We start from the raw sequence: 16,502 nt of genomic DNA on the forward strand, positions 1-16,502 counted from the left end.
TCATCGCACTGCTACTTAATTAATACTTTTCAAGTGATTACTCCCGTGTTTCAGAGTTTTTGGCACAGTCCTGGCAGACCCTTAATAGTTTTGTTCTCAGACTTAGTAATGTTATAAATTGGTATTTCATTTGTATAATTTCGTCCATCAAATATCTTTGCATGATCTAGAAAGTATGAAAATTAATTTGCATCTTAAATATTGACTTTTTTTAGTCGTAGGCTGTATTTCTGTTGTAATTTATGTTTTGTAATACTCTTTGTACAGTTCCATGATGTTCTGAGATGGCGGGAAATAAATAAACATTCAAAAATAGAACGCTTCTGTTTGGAAGTACAAACATTTACGTCAATGTGACTTCATCGTTCACTGGAAATTATCAGTTTCATATTTTTATGTTTAATTTTATATTATATTTGTAATTTTTCGTGCAATGAACAGTACTGAATTAATAACTACATGGGATTATATGTATATTAGGTCAAGAAACGCACTTATACGTTCATTAGATTTACCAAACGGTTGGTTGTATCAAGTGGCCTCACTATTCAGTAAGTATTTCTTGTATCCACTAATTTTAAAACATATTCTTAATTTATATTATTTAAATAGGAAATCTATATAACACCATAACCATAAACTAGGTTGTAACATTTTAATATTTTTGAATATGTCATAAATACCGCGACAGCCAAGAAGTTATATTGCTCGCACCTCGTCGTAAGTGGGCGTTGCATTCATAATCCTGGAATCTGGATTCGTGCGTCACTACTATTCCAGATTATAACTTCTCGTCATACCTTGTATAGTATATGCAAGAACAAAGTATTTTAGTATTCATTTAATAAAAAGTATATTTGCAGAAATTTTCAAAACACAAGAGTAACCGATTTGGAAATGCCTTATAGTCCATTAATTTCAAATCAAGGAACGACGAGTGAAAATGAAGAGCCTACAAGTAATATGTGCATACCATTTGCATTGTGTTCTAGACATTTTTATAAGTGCTATTTTCAGTATAGGCGGCGCAGCGTTTCCTCTCCAAGTACTTAAGATAGATTTAGAAATTTAAATATCCTTTTTCTCCATAATTTAGGTAACTCATATGTTTGCAATGGTCTTAAAGCATCTATTCGTAATTTTTTTTTATTATAACTGGCATGTATTTGAGAGTTATTAATTCTTATTCTTAGGTAATGAATAGAAGATTGTAATTTTTATCGAAAACGTTTTATTTATTAGTAAGAAACTGGAATAAAGTGAATAGCTTTTATTATCTGTATCTGTCAAAGTACAATGACAGTTCGAGTTGTTTGACATTTGACATCGTATTTAAACTTCAAAGCAAAGAAAAGATCAACTTTAAATCAAACTTCAATTCAAAGCAAAAAATGGCTTCTATTGGAATTGGAATGTGCGAAACGCCCGGTTGCAAATCAATCGCTCAATTACAGTGTCCCACATGCATAAAACTCGGCATACAGGGATCGTTCTTTTGCAATCAAGACTGTTTCAAAAAATCATGGAAATCTCACAAAATTATCCACTCATTGGCGAGTAAGTTTTTAGGTTAGGTTGCGAAGTGACTTTTTCTCTTTTAGTATGAATATATTTTGTTTTAGAGGGTGAAAGTACTGATGGTTCGACCGTTGAGTATAATCCGTGGCCGTCCTTTAATTTTACGGGGAAATTGAGGCCTTTTCCGGCCGGTCCAAAGAGAACCGTGCCTCCACATATAGGTCGTCCAGATTACGCCGACCACCCAACTGGTTTCCCGGCTTCAGAGAACGCCGCAAAGGGTTCTGGACAGATTAAAGTTTTGGACGATGAAGAAATTGAAGGAATGCGTGTCGCTTGTCGACTTGGCCGTGAAGTACTTGACGAAGCCGCAAAGTTAGTAAAACTTAATAAAGGATAAAAATATTATATTTCATTTGTAAACAAAGTTCTAAATGTTTTAAAATGTTGTATATTGTTTTCAATGGAAGTGCAAAATTTGTACATGTTTGTGAAGACCAATGAAAAATTAATTAGTAAATCAAAGGCAAAAGCATAAACAAATGAAGCATTTAGAAGCTTAACAGCCTTACCCAGGTTTTATATGAATACTAATGGTAAAAAATTGACTCAATAATTCTGATATTTTAGAGCCTGTGATGTTGGTGTGACAACTGATGAAATAGACAGAGTAGTCCATGAGGCTTGTATTGAACGTGAATGTTATCCCAGTCCACTGAACTATCATAACTTCCCAAACAGCTGTTGTACTTCAGTGAACGAAGTTATCTGTCATGGAATACCAGATTTACGTCCACTGCAGGTATATTTTATGTAGAATATCATTTAAAAATTTAATGTTAATAATTATTATGTAGTCAAAATTTCACTCTTAGGTAAATTTTTACCTTAGTAATGTTTCCTCTTGACATATATTGTTCATCAAGGCAGAAAAACTAAATTAGTAGTCTATGTGTTGTTCCAGACTATGTTCTACATTTTCGCTAAATTTCATTAAGATCTGTTAGGCTATCCACGAGATACCTTGTTACAAACCTCCACCTATTCACCCAAACATTCAAATTTATAATAGTAAGATGTGTGAATATGAGATAATTTTTTATTAATTTTGATTATAATTACAAAATTCTTATGTTATTCCAGGATGGTGATATATGCAATGTAGATGTAACTGTCTACCACAGAGGATTTCATGGTGACTTAAATGAGACATTTTTTGTTGGCACCATACTAGAGTCAAGTCGGAAACTTGTTCAGGTCACATATGAGTGTCTGCAGAAAGCAATTGATATTGTGAAACCCGGTGAAAAGTACAGGGAGATTGGAAATGTTATACAGAAGCATGCACAAGCGAATGGATTGAGTGTTGTACGTTCTTATTGCGGTCATGGTATACATAGATTGTTTCATACTGCACCGAATGTTCCACATTATGCCAGTGAGTATTTTAATTTAAAATATTGTAGATTTTTTTTAAGAACTTCATTTTTTTTTTAATTATAAGTAGATGGGTTGTGCTATTTACTGCCAGTGAATATTTTGATTTAAAACTTTGTACATAAAAAATATTTGAACAATTGTTTGCTTTGGTTTTAGTTATAAACTCACAGCATCTTAACATAATATGATGAGATTTAAAATGGTCTTTATTGTACCATAAGTATGCAGACACATAATATGTTGTTACAAGGCTTATTGTTATAATTTTGTACTTGATAGTGTTTAAACAGTGAGCGGTGTTAAAAATGATTGGTGTTAAATATATTAATCAAAAAATAGTTACAAGAAGAATAAGATGCTTAAAATTTAATACCAATATTAAAAATAATGGTGATTTTTCAAATGTTTACCTTATGGATAATTCCAGAGAATAAGGCAGTGGGTGTAATGAAGCCAGGCCATTGTTTCACCATTGAGCCCATGATAAACGAGGGTGGTTGGCGTGATGAACAGTGGCCGGACCACTGGACTGCGGTCACAGCTGACGGATCTTGGTCTGCTCAGGTAAGGTTACTTTTTTAAAGGTAAAAAAATCTATAGCTCATGTAATTGTCAGAATACCTATGAAAAATATGCTCATAGGTAAATACTAGATGTGGCCCATGACTCCGTCCCTGCGGAATTAAAAAAAAAACTTAATAAGTAGGCTATGTGTTCTTTCAAGATATGTTCTACATCTATGATATTGCAGGTAGATTATTAATTGAATTAATGTGTTAGCTGCCTTCTAAGTTGCATATTACTTTGTTGAAACATGTATTTAATTGTGTAATTTCAGTTTGAGCAGACTCTACTAGTGACGGAGACAGGATGTGACATCCTGACGAAGCGGGAAGGTGGAAGGCCCTGGTTCATGGACCAACTGGAGAAACTCAACACCAAATCCTAGTCCATGCAGTAACTACTGCCCGTCCATTGAGGTAAAATATAAGGCAATATAAAAATAGATTTTTAAAAGAACTTACATTTGGACTATGTATTTATCTAGATAAAAACTTTACGTCTGTCTACCTTAACACAAGTGTTGTGTAGTACAGTAATAATATTGAGTATGAAAAAAATACATCTTTGTGTTCTATTTCAAACTTTTTTTTAAACTATATTATTAAAATTTAATTGTCTTATTTCCTCAGGTAATCTCTTAAAATTTCGTGGCTGTGGTAAAAGAAAAAGCTAAATTAATGAAATAATAAATCCTTATATTCAATGCAAATGTAGATAGAAATGTGATAATAAAATCATGACTAGAAAAGTACATTAATATATTTAAATAAAATCTCAATGTGCGGGCAATATTTAATGTTTAAATAAAGTTATTTTTATCTTAACGCTAGATGAGTTTAATTGATTTTCGAATAGATAAATATGTGTATTGTTGAAGAAAAGCTAGTGCATAAATTCTTTAAATAACAGACTTGCTATATTTTTATATGTATTTTGACAGTGAAATTGTTTCTGTATATTTCTAGTTTTCAAACCAATTGTTTATCAATTGATATTAAGATCAAAATAGACTTACTGTAGCTAGATACTTGTATACATTGTACACATTGTATACATCGTAATGACACTTGTATTCATACAGCGGTAGAGGCCGCTTTAACATCTTCGCACGAATCGGCCCGGCTCGCCCGGTGAAATACCACGACCACACAGAAGACAGGCGTGAAGTGGAAGCGATTCCGCGTTTCGTCTGATGAGTGTGTGTACCGGAGGCCTAATTCAGTCCTCTTTCCCTTCCCATCCTTTTCTTTATAAGGAAAGAATGGAAAGTGGAAGTGGACTTTCCGGATGAGAGGATGCATGGATAGGGAAGATATTTTCTTTCTGTACATCCTCTCCTCCGTCGATTAAAGGTAGGCAACGCATATGCAATTGCGAAGTGACCGTTGCCCATAGACATATGGGCAACGGTCACTTCGCTATTTCAGCGATTTCAGGTGGCCGCTCGCTCGTTTGCCACCTTTTGATGTAAAAAAAAACTTATTGCCATCCTTTTCATTTAATACATCAAAACAGACACTACAATATGTATACAAGTGTCACTAAAGATGTATACAATGTATACAAGTGTGCACACAGATTGAACAATACATATTGGTCAAAATATAATAATTGAACACAGTTAACATAATTTAGTTAGGATTGTTATATTTATTCAAAGATTGGTTGAACTTTTCATTACCATATTAGCAATATTGTTGTCTCTTTTTTTTATAAAGATTGAAAGGGATGACAATATATTTCTATTCCTACAGTTTTCCTAGTCCAAATATAAATTGTCGAAGTTAACAATTGGTTAGCGACATTGTTTGTTTATTTTGTCATGTTTATGGCCAGTTTACACTATTCCAGTCCAGATTGAAATCAGTGCTGGATTACAACTGTATATTACAAAAAACCGCATTTGTTAAATCTTTAAAACTCATAACAAAAACAATTTACAATTGTTTTAAAATCTTACTAATGCGAATATAGGTAATTCTTTCTCTAAAATGACATTGTATAGAGAGATATTACTGTCCTTCTCTTTTCAAAGCGAATGTGAAGGATAATATGATTTTATGCACCAGCTTCGACAGTCGAAACCCGCTGTTACTGTTTCAAATAAAAACCTGATTAACATTATGCCAGTACAGTAGGACGGTAGTGCCAATCAGCGCTTGCATACAACTTAAATAATTTCAACTCTAATTGCTGCCAGTAGCTACAACGTTCTATACCAGGCCAGTGCTACTGTATTACTGTACTGGCATAATGTAAACTAGACTTAATGTTGCACTGTCCGAATAATATAAAAAGCAAATAGGAATGTTTTTTGAATGTTTTATAAAAGTTAACTAATTGAGTTTTGATAGTGACTTTGTATAATAAAAGGTTTATGAATATTTTTAATGTCTTTTATTTTATTATCTTAAACTTAAAATAAATACCAATGATATAAATGCAATAAATATTAAGATATAAATATATTTACAATTAAATATATCCAGGACAGGATATAAGCATTTTCAAATAACTTTAAAACTTAGTTCTTGAAAAAGTAAAGAATTTAAGTGTTACATAAAGAAAAAAAATATTTAAAATGCCTTTTGAAACAACATAGTAATTTTATATTTAAGAATAACTAACTACATACACTTTTTAATTTTTTTTTTCTATTCCTGTTAACTATTTATAATTAGTTACTCAAAAGTAAATTAAAGCTTGTTGCCTCTGCAATATTATCTTTCTAACCTTACAATTAAAGAACAGAATTATTATCAAATTAAAATGGAAATGTAGATTTTCATTGCCGTGACATTTGTATTTTGTCAGTATTAAAAGTGTTACTCCAGTAGAAACCTACTGTTAGAGAACTACATTTGTATGACTTGAATTATCAAAAGCGCACAAAATAACATCTTATACTTAAATTTAATCGTTGGATTATTAATTATACTTAATTATTCTTCATATTCTTCAAACAGAGGTATGTAGTCGTCACTTCTAGAGCGTAATTTCAAACCAAACTGTGATATTTGATTTGCATCTGGTATTGTCTTTTCAAATGGTTTTGCAGTTACTGTGTTCCAACTGTTTATTGCATCTTGTTTACGTGTTACTGCTTCTTTAACGTGTTTTAAATTCGATAATTTTGATAGCACTATCTCCTTCTGTAAACAAATATTATAACATCGTTATTTCTTTAGTATTTGAAAGTCGTTTATTTTTCACTTGTGTAGATCTGTCGAAAATAACCCTATTGTAAATTCTTTTTTTTTACGTTTTATAAGATAGCGCTTGACCACTATCCCACCTGGTGAAGTGGAGATTTGGTCGAAAGATGGTACGCGCTAGCTAAGTAAGTGCCTATTCACTCTACTTTTGAAGGTCCCAACATCATTTTTGGACGGAAAAACAGAGGCTGGCAACTTGCTCCAATCCCTTGCGGTACGCACAAGGAACGATGCTTCGAATCGCTTCGTTCGAACGCGCGGTACCTCTACCACAAAAGGATGGATTCCCGCCGTATACCTGAACGTCCGGTGGTAAAATGGTGATGGGGGAATTATTCGGAGATGTATATTTAAATTGCTATTAAATGCAGGGCCGGTCAACCCCAGACATGGCAAAAAGGCGCCGTAGGTATCTCGCCGAGAGCTCTAGTAGAGCTAAAACCGTTACTGATTAAACTTTCTTACCTGAATTGGATTTTCAGAATAACTCGCATAAATTCTCAAAACTGGCTCACCAGTTTTATCATCAAATGTAAGTTTAGTTTTTGGTGGTATTTTAGCTTTTACTACATTCAACTTTTGTGGAGTGTCGACTTTATTTTCTGGTGCAAATAACCTTAACGGTGGTCGCCATGATACATTCGCTTTACCCTTATTAAAGTCTTTATCTTCACTTATCATTGCTTGTACTAATTGTCCAGCGAATACGTTACCGTTTTTATTATTTTTGCTCGAATCTTCTTGAGAATGTAATAATCTATAAGTAAAGTTTACCGTTTCAGCTTTTTCAAATGGTGCTCCAGCAAATTTTATATCATTAGATGAATGTTTTATTTCATTGCTAGTGTCATTTTTTTCCTCTTTATCTAAATTTGGTTCTTTTATAGCTTCTTGAGTTGTATCCGATTTAATTGTTGTTGACATATCTATATGCGCAAGTTCGTTAACTTTTTCTACTTGTGCTAACGCGGCAGCTGCTCTGACATCGTTTATAGCTGAATAAAATCCTTTAGCTATGATATTACCAACGCTTTGAGCAACTTGAGCGTAGTATATAGGTGTAGTACTTTGTTCTGTTGTATTTTCTATAAGTTTAGAAGTTGTAGTTGGAAGATCTGTTTCAGATGTCTCTGTTATATTTTGTTGATCGTTTGGTGTTGCGTTAGTAACATTTTCTATCACGTTGCTAAGAGTAAATGGTTGTGGAACTAAAGATAGAAGAGACGCTTCTTGAGTTTCTCTTTGTACAATGTTCCTGTGTGGTTCATCTTTAAAAGATGGTGTTTGTGTTATGACTTCGTTTTCCAATAAATATAGTTGTGATTGTGTCGTTTGTTGAATTTGAGGTTGTATATCAGCGGTGTAAGGTATAAATTCGACTGCAGGGAATTGTTGTAATAATTGACTTTGTAATTTTTGTAAAAAGTTTGGATCGTTTTGGTAAAGCGCGCTCGGTGGAATGATTATTCCTTCAGCTGCTGTTTGTAGAAGATCTTGATGGCTGGATAAATCTGTGAGACCCTGAAATACGGTGTTTTAATTTATCACACATCCTTTCATATGTTAACTTTTTATGTTTATAGTTTGATTTAAAAGAAGATAAAATTAGTTTATTACCTGAATAGAAAATTGTTGTGGATTTTGGGGTAGAGGTAGAGATGGATGTCCGTATTGCGCTGACAATGGAAAAGAAGCTCCATTCTGCACAAACTGTTGAAGTTCTGGTGTTTTTAAAGACTGCAAGATAATGTGTATTTTAATCTAGATTGCTGTCTTGGATCCTTAATTAGCAATCTTCCCTTATGTCTAATTTGATATTAATCTTTTTACTTACTGACTGTTTAGAAAATCCTGTAGGAGCTTCGATTTTTGCCGGTATTTGATACACCTGGGGCTCCGAATATTTTTCAGTTACTTCGTATGTTGTTTTAACCTGTAGGAAACGAAATTATTTATACGTTAAACACACAGGAAAGGTATTTTTCTTCTTATGTGTCCACTCCTCCGTCTAATCCACTTCCCCTTAGGTAAGAGCACAAAAATTGAACTCCGGCACGCGAAATCATCAGACGAATCGCAGAATTGCTTCCATTTCATGCCTGTCTTCTGTGGTATTGGACCGGGTGAGTGGCCAATTCGTTTAATTAATGTTACTATGTACTATCACTATTAAGCTTTTGAATCAATCAACATAACCCTAGGCTTTCAATAATTCTGAGTTAATCTACTACTCACTGGTTCAGTGGCAGGCTCAGTGTTCGTGGTGTCAGTCTCAGCAACGACGATGGGCTTCTCTGACAGGCTGAGGTTGGGTGCTGGTATCGTGTGTATTGCACCTGCTGTCATACATGACTGACAAAAATTGCACTGTCCACGACAATCAATGTCATTAGCATAGTCGTTAAATGATTAAATTATTTTTCCAACTATATTCTTACTTATATATTTTTAAATAGTAACAAAGTTAGTTATCGTGACGTAATAGAAATGAGTCAAATGTGTAAATTTTAGATTCAATCTATTTTTTTATTTTAATTATCGTTTTCTTTTTTTACATTATTATAATGACTATGCTATTGACTGAGTCATTGCCGTGGACATAACATTTGTGCAATCTGTGCGCGAAAAAGTTGTAAAGAACGCCAAAGATATCCATAGATTGCTAAGCTACACTTTAGTGCATATGAGAATGATTTCAATACTGAGTAATAGTTGACGTTGGCGAAATCATCGAAATTAAACGATGAGGACCACTAGTAATTAAAAGAAGAAGAAGAAGAGTAATAGTTGTGATTTGATTAAATATTATATTGGTAATGATGTCCTCCACGCCAGGCTGAGAGAGTTTGTTACAACATATTGGAAACCAAAAATACCAAACATACCCATCTTTCTCACCTGCTAATTGATGTAATTCTATTCTTATTTTTAAACTAAATTTTTAAGGCAGCATTTGGAAGGCTGACTTATAATTCATATGGTCATAGAAATACTGCAGTATAGAGTAGTGCAGTGCTGATATAATCAACCTGTATCACCGTGCGTGTGCAGCAGTGGTGGAGCGGACGCGGCCCGCAGCAGCTCGTAGTCTGCACCCGGCAGAGGCAACCGGCCTGTCTTCCATGGACCTCCAGGGATAGCGTTACGGAAATGCATGTGGGGCTTTACAGCATACCTGAGCAAACAAACAAGCTATTCATTTGTTATTAAGTCACCATTATAGGGATTAGCAATAATTAAATGAGAAGAATCCCTTGTCCCACAACCACTTATGGCCGAACTGACCCTCAGGTCATATGAGCAGAATCATGGGGATACGTGTGCGGTTTGGATTTTATTCGACGCAGGCACCTTTCTAAAATCCCTACAAGTTATTTCATCTGTTCTTTGAATACATTCGCCATTAGGAATCCATTTCAGCGTCTACCCCAGCCTACATCTCCTTCGTTGCCAACGATGCGGGAACTCACGTAGCCTAGTTCGCCTCACTGCCGTTTTATACGTACCTATGTGGCATTGGTGCCCTATACACCACATACGGAGGTCTGTACGCGGGTACCACGCGTTGATGCCACGGTCGCTGCAGGACGACGCCAGGCCGGAACACAGCGGGCGAGCGCGGGCGCACCATCGCCATGCGACTGATGTACGCCGCTTGTGATAGCGAACATATTGTCATATACACTAGATGTATCTGGAAACAAAGAATAAGTCATGAATCATAATATACTACTTATTAATTATGATATTAATATGCCCGTAGTATCACATCTTCTTTAAAATCGATTTTTAAAATAATTTTATTTTTAGTCGGACAAAGTCCTGGCAGGATGTATTTGAAGAAGATAACCTCAAAAAATATTGAATACATTAAAGACAAATGTTTAACCCGAGTTCAAAGGTTTTAGTAAATTGGATAAAAACCAACAGAGCCTCAGAAAGAAGTTTGTTGCACTTGAAATATAAAGTATTTGTTTTAAACTTAATTACAATTTGTCTTTTCATTTATAAATTAATGTTTAATGAGTCAAGTGCGGTGACAGACAGGTGGTCTATATAAGGGAGGTGTTTGAAACACGGCGCATGACCGGTTTGCTTCCGAAGAGAGTTTGCCGGAGATATTCTCGCAGGCATTCTGCACATATCACTGCTTAGAATTCTATATAGGTGACTTTCTTACTTTTTTGTTTGGAAGTTTCAAAGTCGAAGTTATAAAGGTGCTGTCACACTAACGTAGACGTAGCAATTTTTAGGACAATATAATTATTAACTTAATATAGCTGCCAGTCTCTGCAACAAGGACAGTGTATTCAAGAGGGAGAAAAAAACCAAATACAGATTTAGATATAAAATAAGTCGCACTATTATATTAGTTGTCTATGATTCTTAAAAAACTAAACGGTATTTTTAACAAAACTGATGAAAACAGTCAATCTTCTACATTGTTACTTTCGTGACACATTATAATATAAAGGGGCCCCGATGGGCTCGAAACTAGTCGGTGCCGCCACCAGACGAATATACGTGAGTGTTTAGTAGTTTTTATATAAGTTTAATATTGTAAGCTGTAAGGCATTAAGGTTAAGAACTTATAAAAATTGCAAAACTTTAATCTCCTTAGATGCATATCAAAATTACACGCAATATGAAATGTAATAAATCAAATAGAGACATGAAGATGCTACGACAGAGTGAACATTTCACTTTTCTAACGCTAATTAATCGTATCATGCGATTAGTCGGTGTGAACGGCCAGAGACATACCACGGGTGGCCGCGCGTGAAACCGACTTGTCGGACGAATTTCTCGCGTCGATGACTTTATTGTACAGGTAATCTTAAAATTAACTAACAATAATGCTTTAATGTAATTCTGTTCTTGATCTTTAATGAATAAACCAGCACTTGACCACCACCCCGCTTGATATTAAATCATGTGGTCGAAAGGGTTTAGGCGCTACTTTACTATATACCTATTTTCTCTACTTCTCTCTATCATTATAATTTAACTAAGAAAAGCTATCTTTAGATGTTCCCCGAACGACACCGAAAAATGGGTCAATGCAAAAATTTCGCCCGAAGCGCGCAAGCTAAACAAGCCCTGTTTCGCAGACTTTTTATTGGTTAGGTAACCTTAGGAGATTCAAACTAAGCTTATTGGAAACCATTATCTTTGTGTAGTATTCCAATCTGGTAACGCTTGCGGCCTGCAATATCTAACGGTCCTCTGCACTCCAATTACTACGGCGACGAAGCAAATCGCTTACAATACGTTAAAATAACAGTTCTATATCATAGTGCCCATAATATTTCTTTCTCTTTATGTTTACTTATATCATTAAGAGATTTAATCGTTCCATGAATTTACAAAGTGTTTTTGACGTTGATTAATTAAGAGCAGAATAGGCTCTCGTTTAGTTGTTTGATTTGGAATAGTCCCTGACTATTTATTTTGCTTTTTTGTCTAATCATTATCTTAATTGATTACTCTTTATAAGTGCGATTAAATCTAAGACGTTCCTTAACAACGCTTTGTAATCTTACGAATCTTACTAATATTATAAATGTGAATGTTTGTATGTATGGATGGATGTTTGTTTAAACGTATCTTCAGAACGGCTGTATCTCTCTGAAGTTTGGTACAGATGTAGAAAATAGCCTCTAAGAACACATAGGCTACTAATTATGTTTTTATAATTCCGCGCGGAATTTATCGCGGGCGACAACAAGTTCTGATATAAAATCTAAGATGTTCTTTAACAAGTCTTTATAATTTTACAATATATTGTTTCGTCATTTTTCTTCCAACTTTTGAATCACCAAATCGTTTCCATGCCATAGAAGTATACTTTTCACTATATGATTTACATATATAGGTATAGTGTAGATGTATCTTATATATAAAATTCTCGTGTCACAATTTTCGTTCCCATACTCCTCCGTAACGGCTTGACCGATTCTCATGAAATTTTGTGAGCATATTAAGTATGTCTGAGAATCGGCCAACATCTATTTTTAATCCCGCGAGGACGGAGTCACGGGCTACAGCTATTATTTTATAATATTATTTAATACTTGTTACAGTTACTGTCAGGTAACATGTTTATAATTGTCTAACCGCTATCGAACGCAATGCTCTATTAGCTAAGTGCGTCACAACGGTTGTAGACGCGATGTGAAATCTTAACGGACCGGTCTCGGACTCTCTGTACTCATATACATCATCCACATAAATTTTAACAGAAAAGGATGTTACAGACTGGAAAGTACATTCAAATCGCTGATATCCTTTGCTAACAATGGTAGCATAAGACTTATTTATATTTACGACTTAGGATAGGTCTTGTCTAGTCAGGAATTATACGGATTCTTTTTTACTTGCGCAACTAGCCGTGCGACTCTATAACTTCGGCTTACTCTTTGCCGTATGAGGTTTACTCTTTGACCGATTTTCACTGGGGCGACAGCGTCTCTTATACTGGTAACGTCCATCGTCCACGGCTAAAGTTGTGTAAATGATCATCGTGTGGAATTAAAGTCTAAATTGCTTTGACTGTTTTTCTACAGGCGATATAAACATCATAAAAATACCGATGAACACTATTTTGTGCCCAAGTATTAATTTTATTTTATTTGCTATTCATCGAACTATGTCATAATATGTGTATTTACATACATTGTATTTATTATTGTAATATTGCATTACACGCATCAAGCGTGAAATTATCGTATGCAAAGAAATGCGCACGCGTCACGCGATACGTTAATGACACAAAGTTTGCAGTTAAAGAGGGTTTAATTTGTCATTATATTACACTAAGTGTTCATGGGTAATTTAAGAACTGTTAAACATTGGATATTCTGTACTATTGTAATCTAACATGGGTATCAAAAAGTATATGGAAAGCGGTTTTTAGAGACGTAGTCAATCTGCCAAATAACAATTTTGCTATTTTTTTCTTCCAATTTGTTTCTTTAATTTTTACGTATTAGACAAAAAACGATAGTGAATTTTTAACGATAGTCAAAATTACATATATACGTTAATTACTTCATGTTACAAGAAAGAGAAATAAAAATCGCAAATCTCTTTTTAACGGCAAAAAAAGATATTTTTAACATAAACGATGTTTGTCAAACACCACCAAGTGATAATTACCATTTTTTTTGTTTTGTACTTTTCATTTAAATATCACTTTAACCAATTTCTTAATTAAATTAAGCTTAATTTAAAATGCTTTGTACTAACCTTCATTATTGAAGTAACGGCTAACCTTAAAAAAATAAAAGTCCAAACACAAATCACTAATATAATCTATGGAAATGTCATTGTCACAACAGATTATGCAAAATTTTCTCTTCCCTTTTTTTTACACGAAAATACAAAATTAAAAAAAAAGATTTGAAAATCGAATTGTTTTCACTCGATTATTCCGTTTACAACATCGATGTTGAACGGTGGCTGACTCGATGTGTGGGATGAAATAGGTCACTGTCCGCATTTATAACCATCCCCACTTGATATTTTTGCTTAGAATATATAGAGATATAAATTTTTCCATGCATATATTTTTCGATAACCAAGAAAGGCAATGTAATTTTATTTATATATATTATTTATACTTACCAAAAAAACTATTACTTGTTTTAGTATTATACAAATTTAAAACAAATAATGTGTATTAAAATATCAACAAGCTTGGATTCGAATCTACTTTTTTCTTTATTTCGTGAAACGTGACAAAAACTTGAAAAGTTATCTTAGACGTTCTTTAAAAATAGATACTAGTCGCAAAATTAGTTTGGAGTAGACAGAATTGCATTTCTTAAACTCTAGCATTTTCCCGCGACGTCGTCTCCGCGGAACTAAGAAAAATCTGGTAATAAATATAGATTATGTCACCCGGGGATAGTATAGCTTCTCAGCAGTGAAATATTTTTATCAAATCGGTTCAGTTTCGCAGCCTATTGAATACAGATAAACAATAAAATCTTTCCTCTATATAATAAGTTCCAATTAAGTTGTGACTTCGCAAATTATCAAAGCTACCCTTTATTTATATTGAAATTTTTGCATTTTATACCATTTACGCATTTGCAAATTTAAAACAGTAAATAAATAGCAAAGGTAGCAATTTATACCAACAAAACATAAATCAGATCACAGTTTTCAAACAGTTAGTTTATGGAATATTTTATTACAGCTTATGGTAGAAAGCAAGTTAAATGAGCCCCGACAAATAGGAAGTTAGTCAACGAACTAGTCTCACTTTACATCCGCTTCCGATTTAAAGAATTATTTCTACTTTATGTATACTATAATTAATATTTTCCCATCTTTAAATTAAGTGATGCGTGATATCATACGTCTTACTGATATTATAAAGGCTAATGCTTAGATGGATGGATATTTGTTTGAAGGTATCTCCGGAACGCCTTATCGGATCTTGATGAAGTTTGACAGCGATGTAGAACATAGCCTGGAAGAACACATAGGCTACATATTAAGTTTTTTTTAATTCTGCGCATATGGTGTCGCGAGCGACATCTAGTGACTTTATAGCTTCATAATCTACTAGGCATAAGATAGAACATTCTGAGTTTCAAATTTCCAAACTTCTTTTTTTTAAAACAAAATAGTATATGTTTTATACACAGATTTTGGTCTCCGAAACCAAAGGGTGTTTTTTAAGAATGACGCCTAGCAAAATATATCTGCAATGTTTCATTTAAAAAATTAAGCATCTATTTAAAGCCCAGGTAAACACTCTTGTTTTAATATATTTTTCCAAATATACTTGGGAGCATTATTAAAAATATATTACGTTATGAAAGAAAAACAAAAGCAATAAATAATTGTCTCTTATTCAAGTCCTTTATTCAGTTCGAAATTTAATTAAACTTTTAACCTGAATTATTTTGCATTTATTCTTTTTTCTTCCTTCTTAACAATATGGCGATTGACATCTGAGAAATATTTGATAAATACTGATTAAAATCGTCACTAAATTGTTCATAGTATAGATATTATAAGCAAAATACGATGCGCCCCCGGGTGGGCTCGAACCACCAACCTTTCGGTTAACAGCCGAACGCGCTAGCCAATTGCGCCACGGAGGCTATATGTAGATAGTCAGAATTAATATAGACGATATATGCTTGTATATAAGTAGCCAATATAAAGTATATTATATAAATTAGAATGAGCGTCGACTGCAGATTGTAAGTGAGAGCAATAGGTCACCGTTGACTACGTTTTTCTTTGGCTTAAAATTAATATGGAGATATTTTTACCTTCTTGCATGATTTTGATTTACAGCTAAATTCTTCATAACCCATCGTTATAATTTGAATTAATACTTTGTTTTGATTACGGATGTCATTGTATTAGCCGCCATGTGAAAAAAAACAGGTGACTTTTTACTATAATACAAACAAAGGTTTTATATGCTTTTGTTATAAATTCTCACAGATAGAGACAGGAATCTTTGGAGATCAACAGATCTACACGAGGTTTAGGCTAACCGCCACCAGCGCACGGCCACCCCATACCCAGTGATGCTGTAAATGGCCCTTTAAGGCAAAAAAAACTGATGGTCTAGTGAGAAATACTTATACTGAGAAAGGCATTAGGAGCTTATGTCCAGGTGCTGTTGACTGACACAGGCTGATGAATATTATGATGTTTTTAAAACATATCTACCTTTTAATATAATCTCAAGGCATTCTCCCTTTTTCAATCTTGCTAAAATAAAATCACATTTAA

At 33.7% G+C, this 16,502-nt stretch overlaps 2 protein-coding genes and 1 non-coding gene across 5 annotated transcripts; 1 reads left to right on the forward strand and 2 right to left on the reverse strand.

The window, feature by feature from the left end:
• The first annotated feature begins 355 nt into the window (after window positions 1–355).
• On the forward strand, window positions 356–4,688 carry LOC106115594 (methionine aminopeptidase 1). Of its 3 annotated transcripts, XM_013309024.1 has the most exons (8): window positions 459–551; window positions 864–958; window positions 1,623–1,893; window positions 2,149–2,320; window positions 2,662–2,956; window positions 3,386–3,522; window positions 3,797–3,938; window positions 4,152–4,688. In XM_013309024.1, exons 2-7 carry the CDS (start codon window positions 898–900, stop codon window positions 3,905–3,907), a joined length of 1,047 nt encoding a protein of 348 aa, XP_013164478.1. In that variant the 5' UTR covers window positions 459–551; window positions 864–897; the 3' UTR covers window positions 3,908–3,938; window positions 4,152–4,688. The 3 variants fall into 3 exon arrangements, with proteins under 3 accessions (XP_013164476.1, XP_013164478.1, XP_013164475.1); XM_013309022.1 differs by lacking the exon at window positions 864–958 and having other exon boundaries at window positions 356–551; XM_013309021.1 differs by lacking the exons at window positions 459–551; window positions 864–958 and adding an exon at window positions 1,324–1,557.
• Window positions 4,689–6,029: 1,341 nt separating this feature from the next.
• On the reverse strand, window positions 6,030–10,371 carry LOC106115700 (uncharacterized). Its single transcript, XM_013309157.1, has 7 exons — window positions 10,244–10,371; window positions 9,767–9,912; window positions 8,973–9,076; window positions 8,572–8,670; window positions 8,355–8,474; window positions 7,203–8,258; window positions 6,030–6,674 (listed from the first exon to the last, which is right to left on the reverse strand). The coding sequence occupies exons 1-7, from the start codon at window positions 10,366–10,368 to the stop codon at window positions 6,465–6,467; spliced, it is 1,860 nt and encodes a 619-aa protein (XP_013164611.1). The 5' UTR covers window positions 10,369–10,371; the 3' UTR covers window positions 6,030–6,464.
• Window positions 10,372–15,782: 5,411 nt separating this feature from the next.
• TRNAN-GUU (transfer RNA asparagine (anticodon GUU)) lies at window positions 15,783–15,856 on the reverse strand. Its single transcript has one exon. It is a non-coding gene; the product is annotated as a tRNA-Asn (tRNA).
• Between the last annotated feature and the right edge of the window lie 646 nt (window positions 15,857–16,502).

This window comes from Papilio xuthus, unplaced genomic scaffold, assembly GCF_000836235.2.
Source record: "Papilio xuthus unplaced genomic scaffold, Pxut_1.1 DF827777.1, whole genome shotgun sequence".
Taxonomy (NCBI): domain Eukaryota; kingdom Metazoa; phylum Arthropoda; class Insecta; order Lepidoptera; family Papilionidae; genus Papilio; species Papilio xuthus.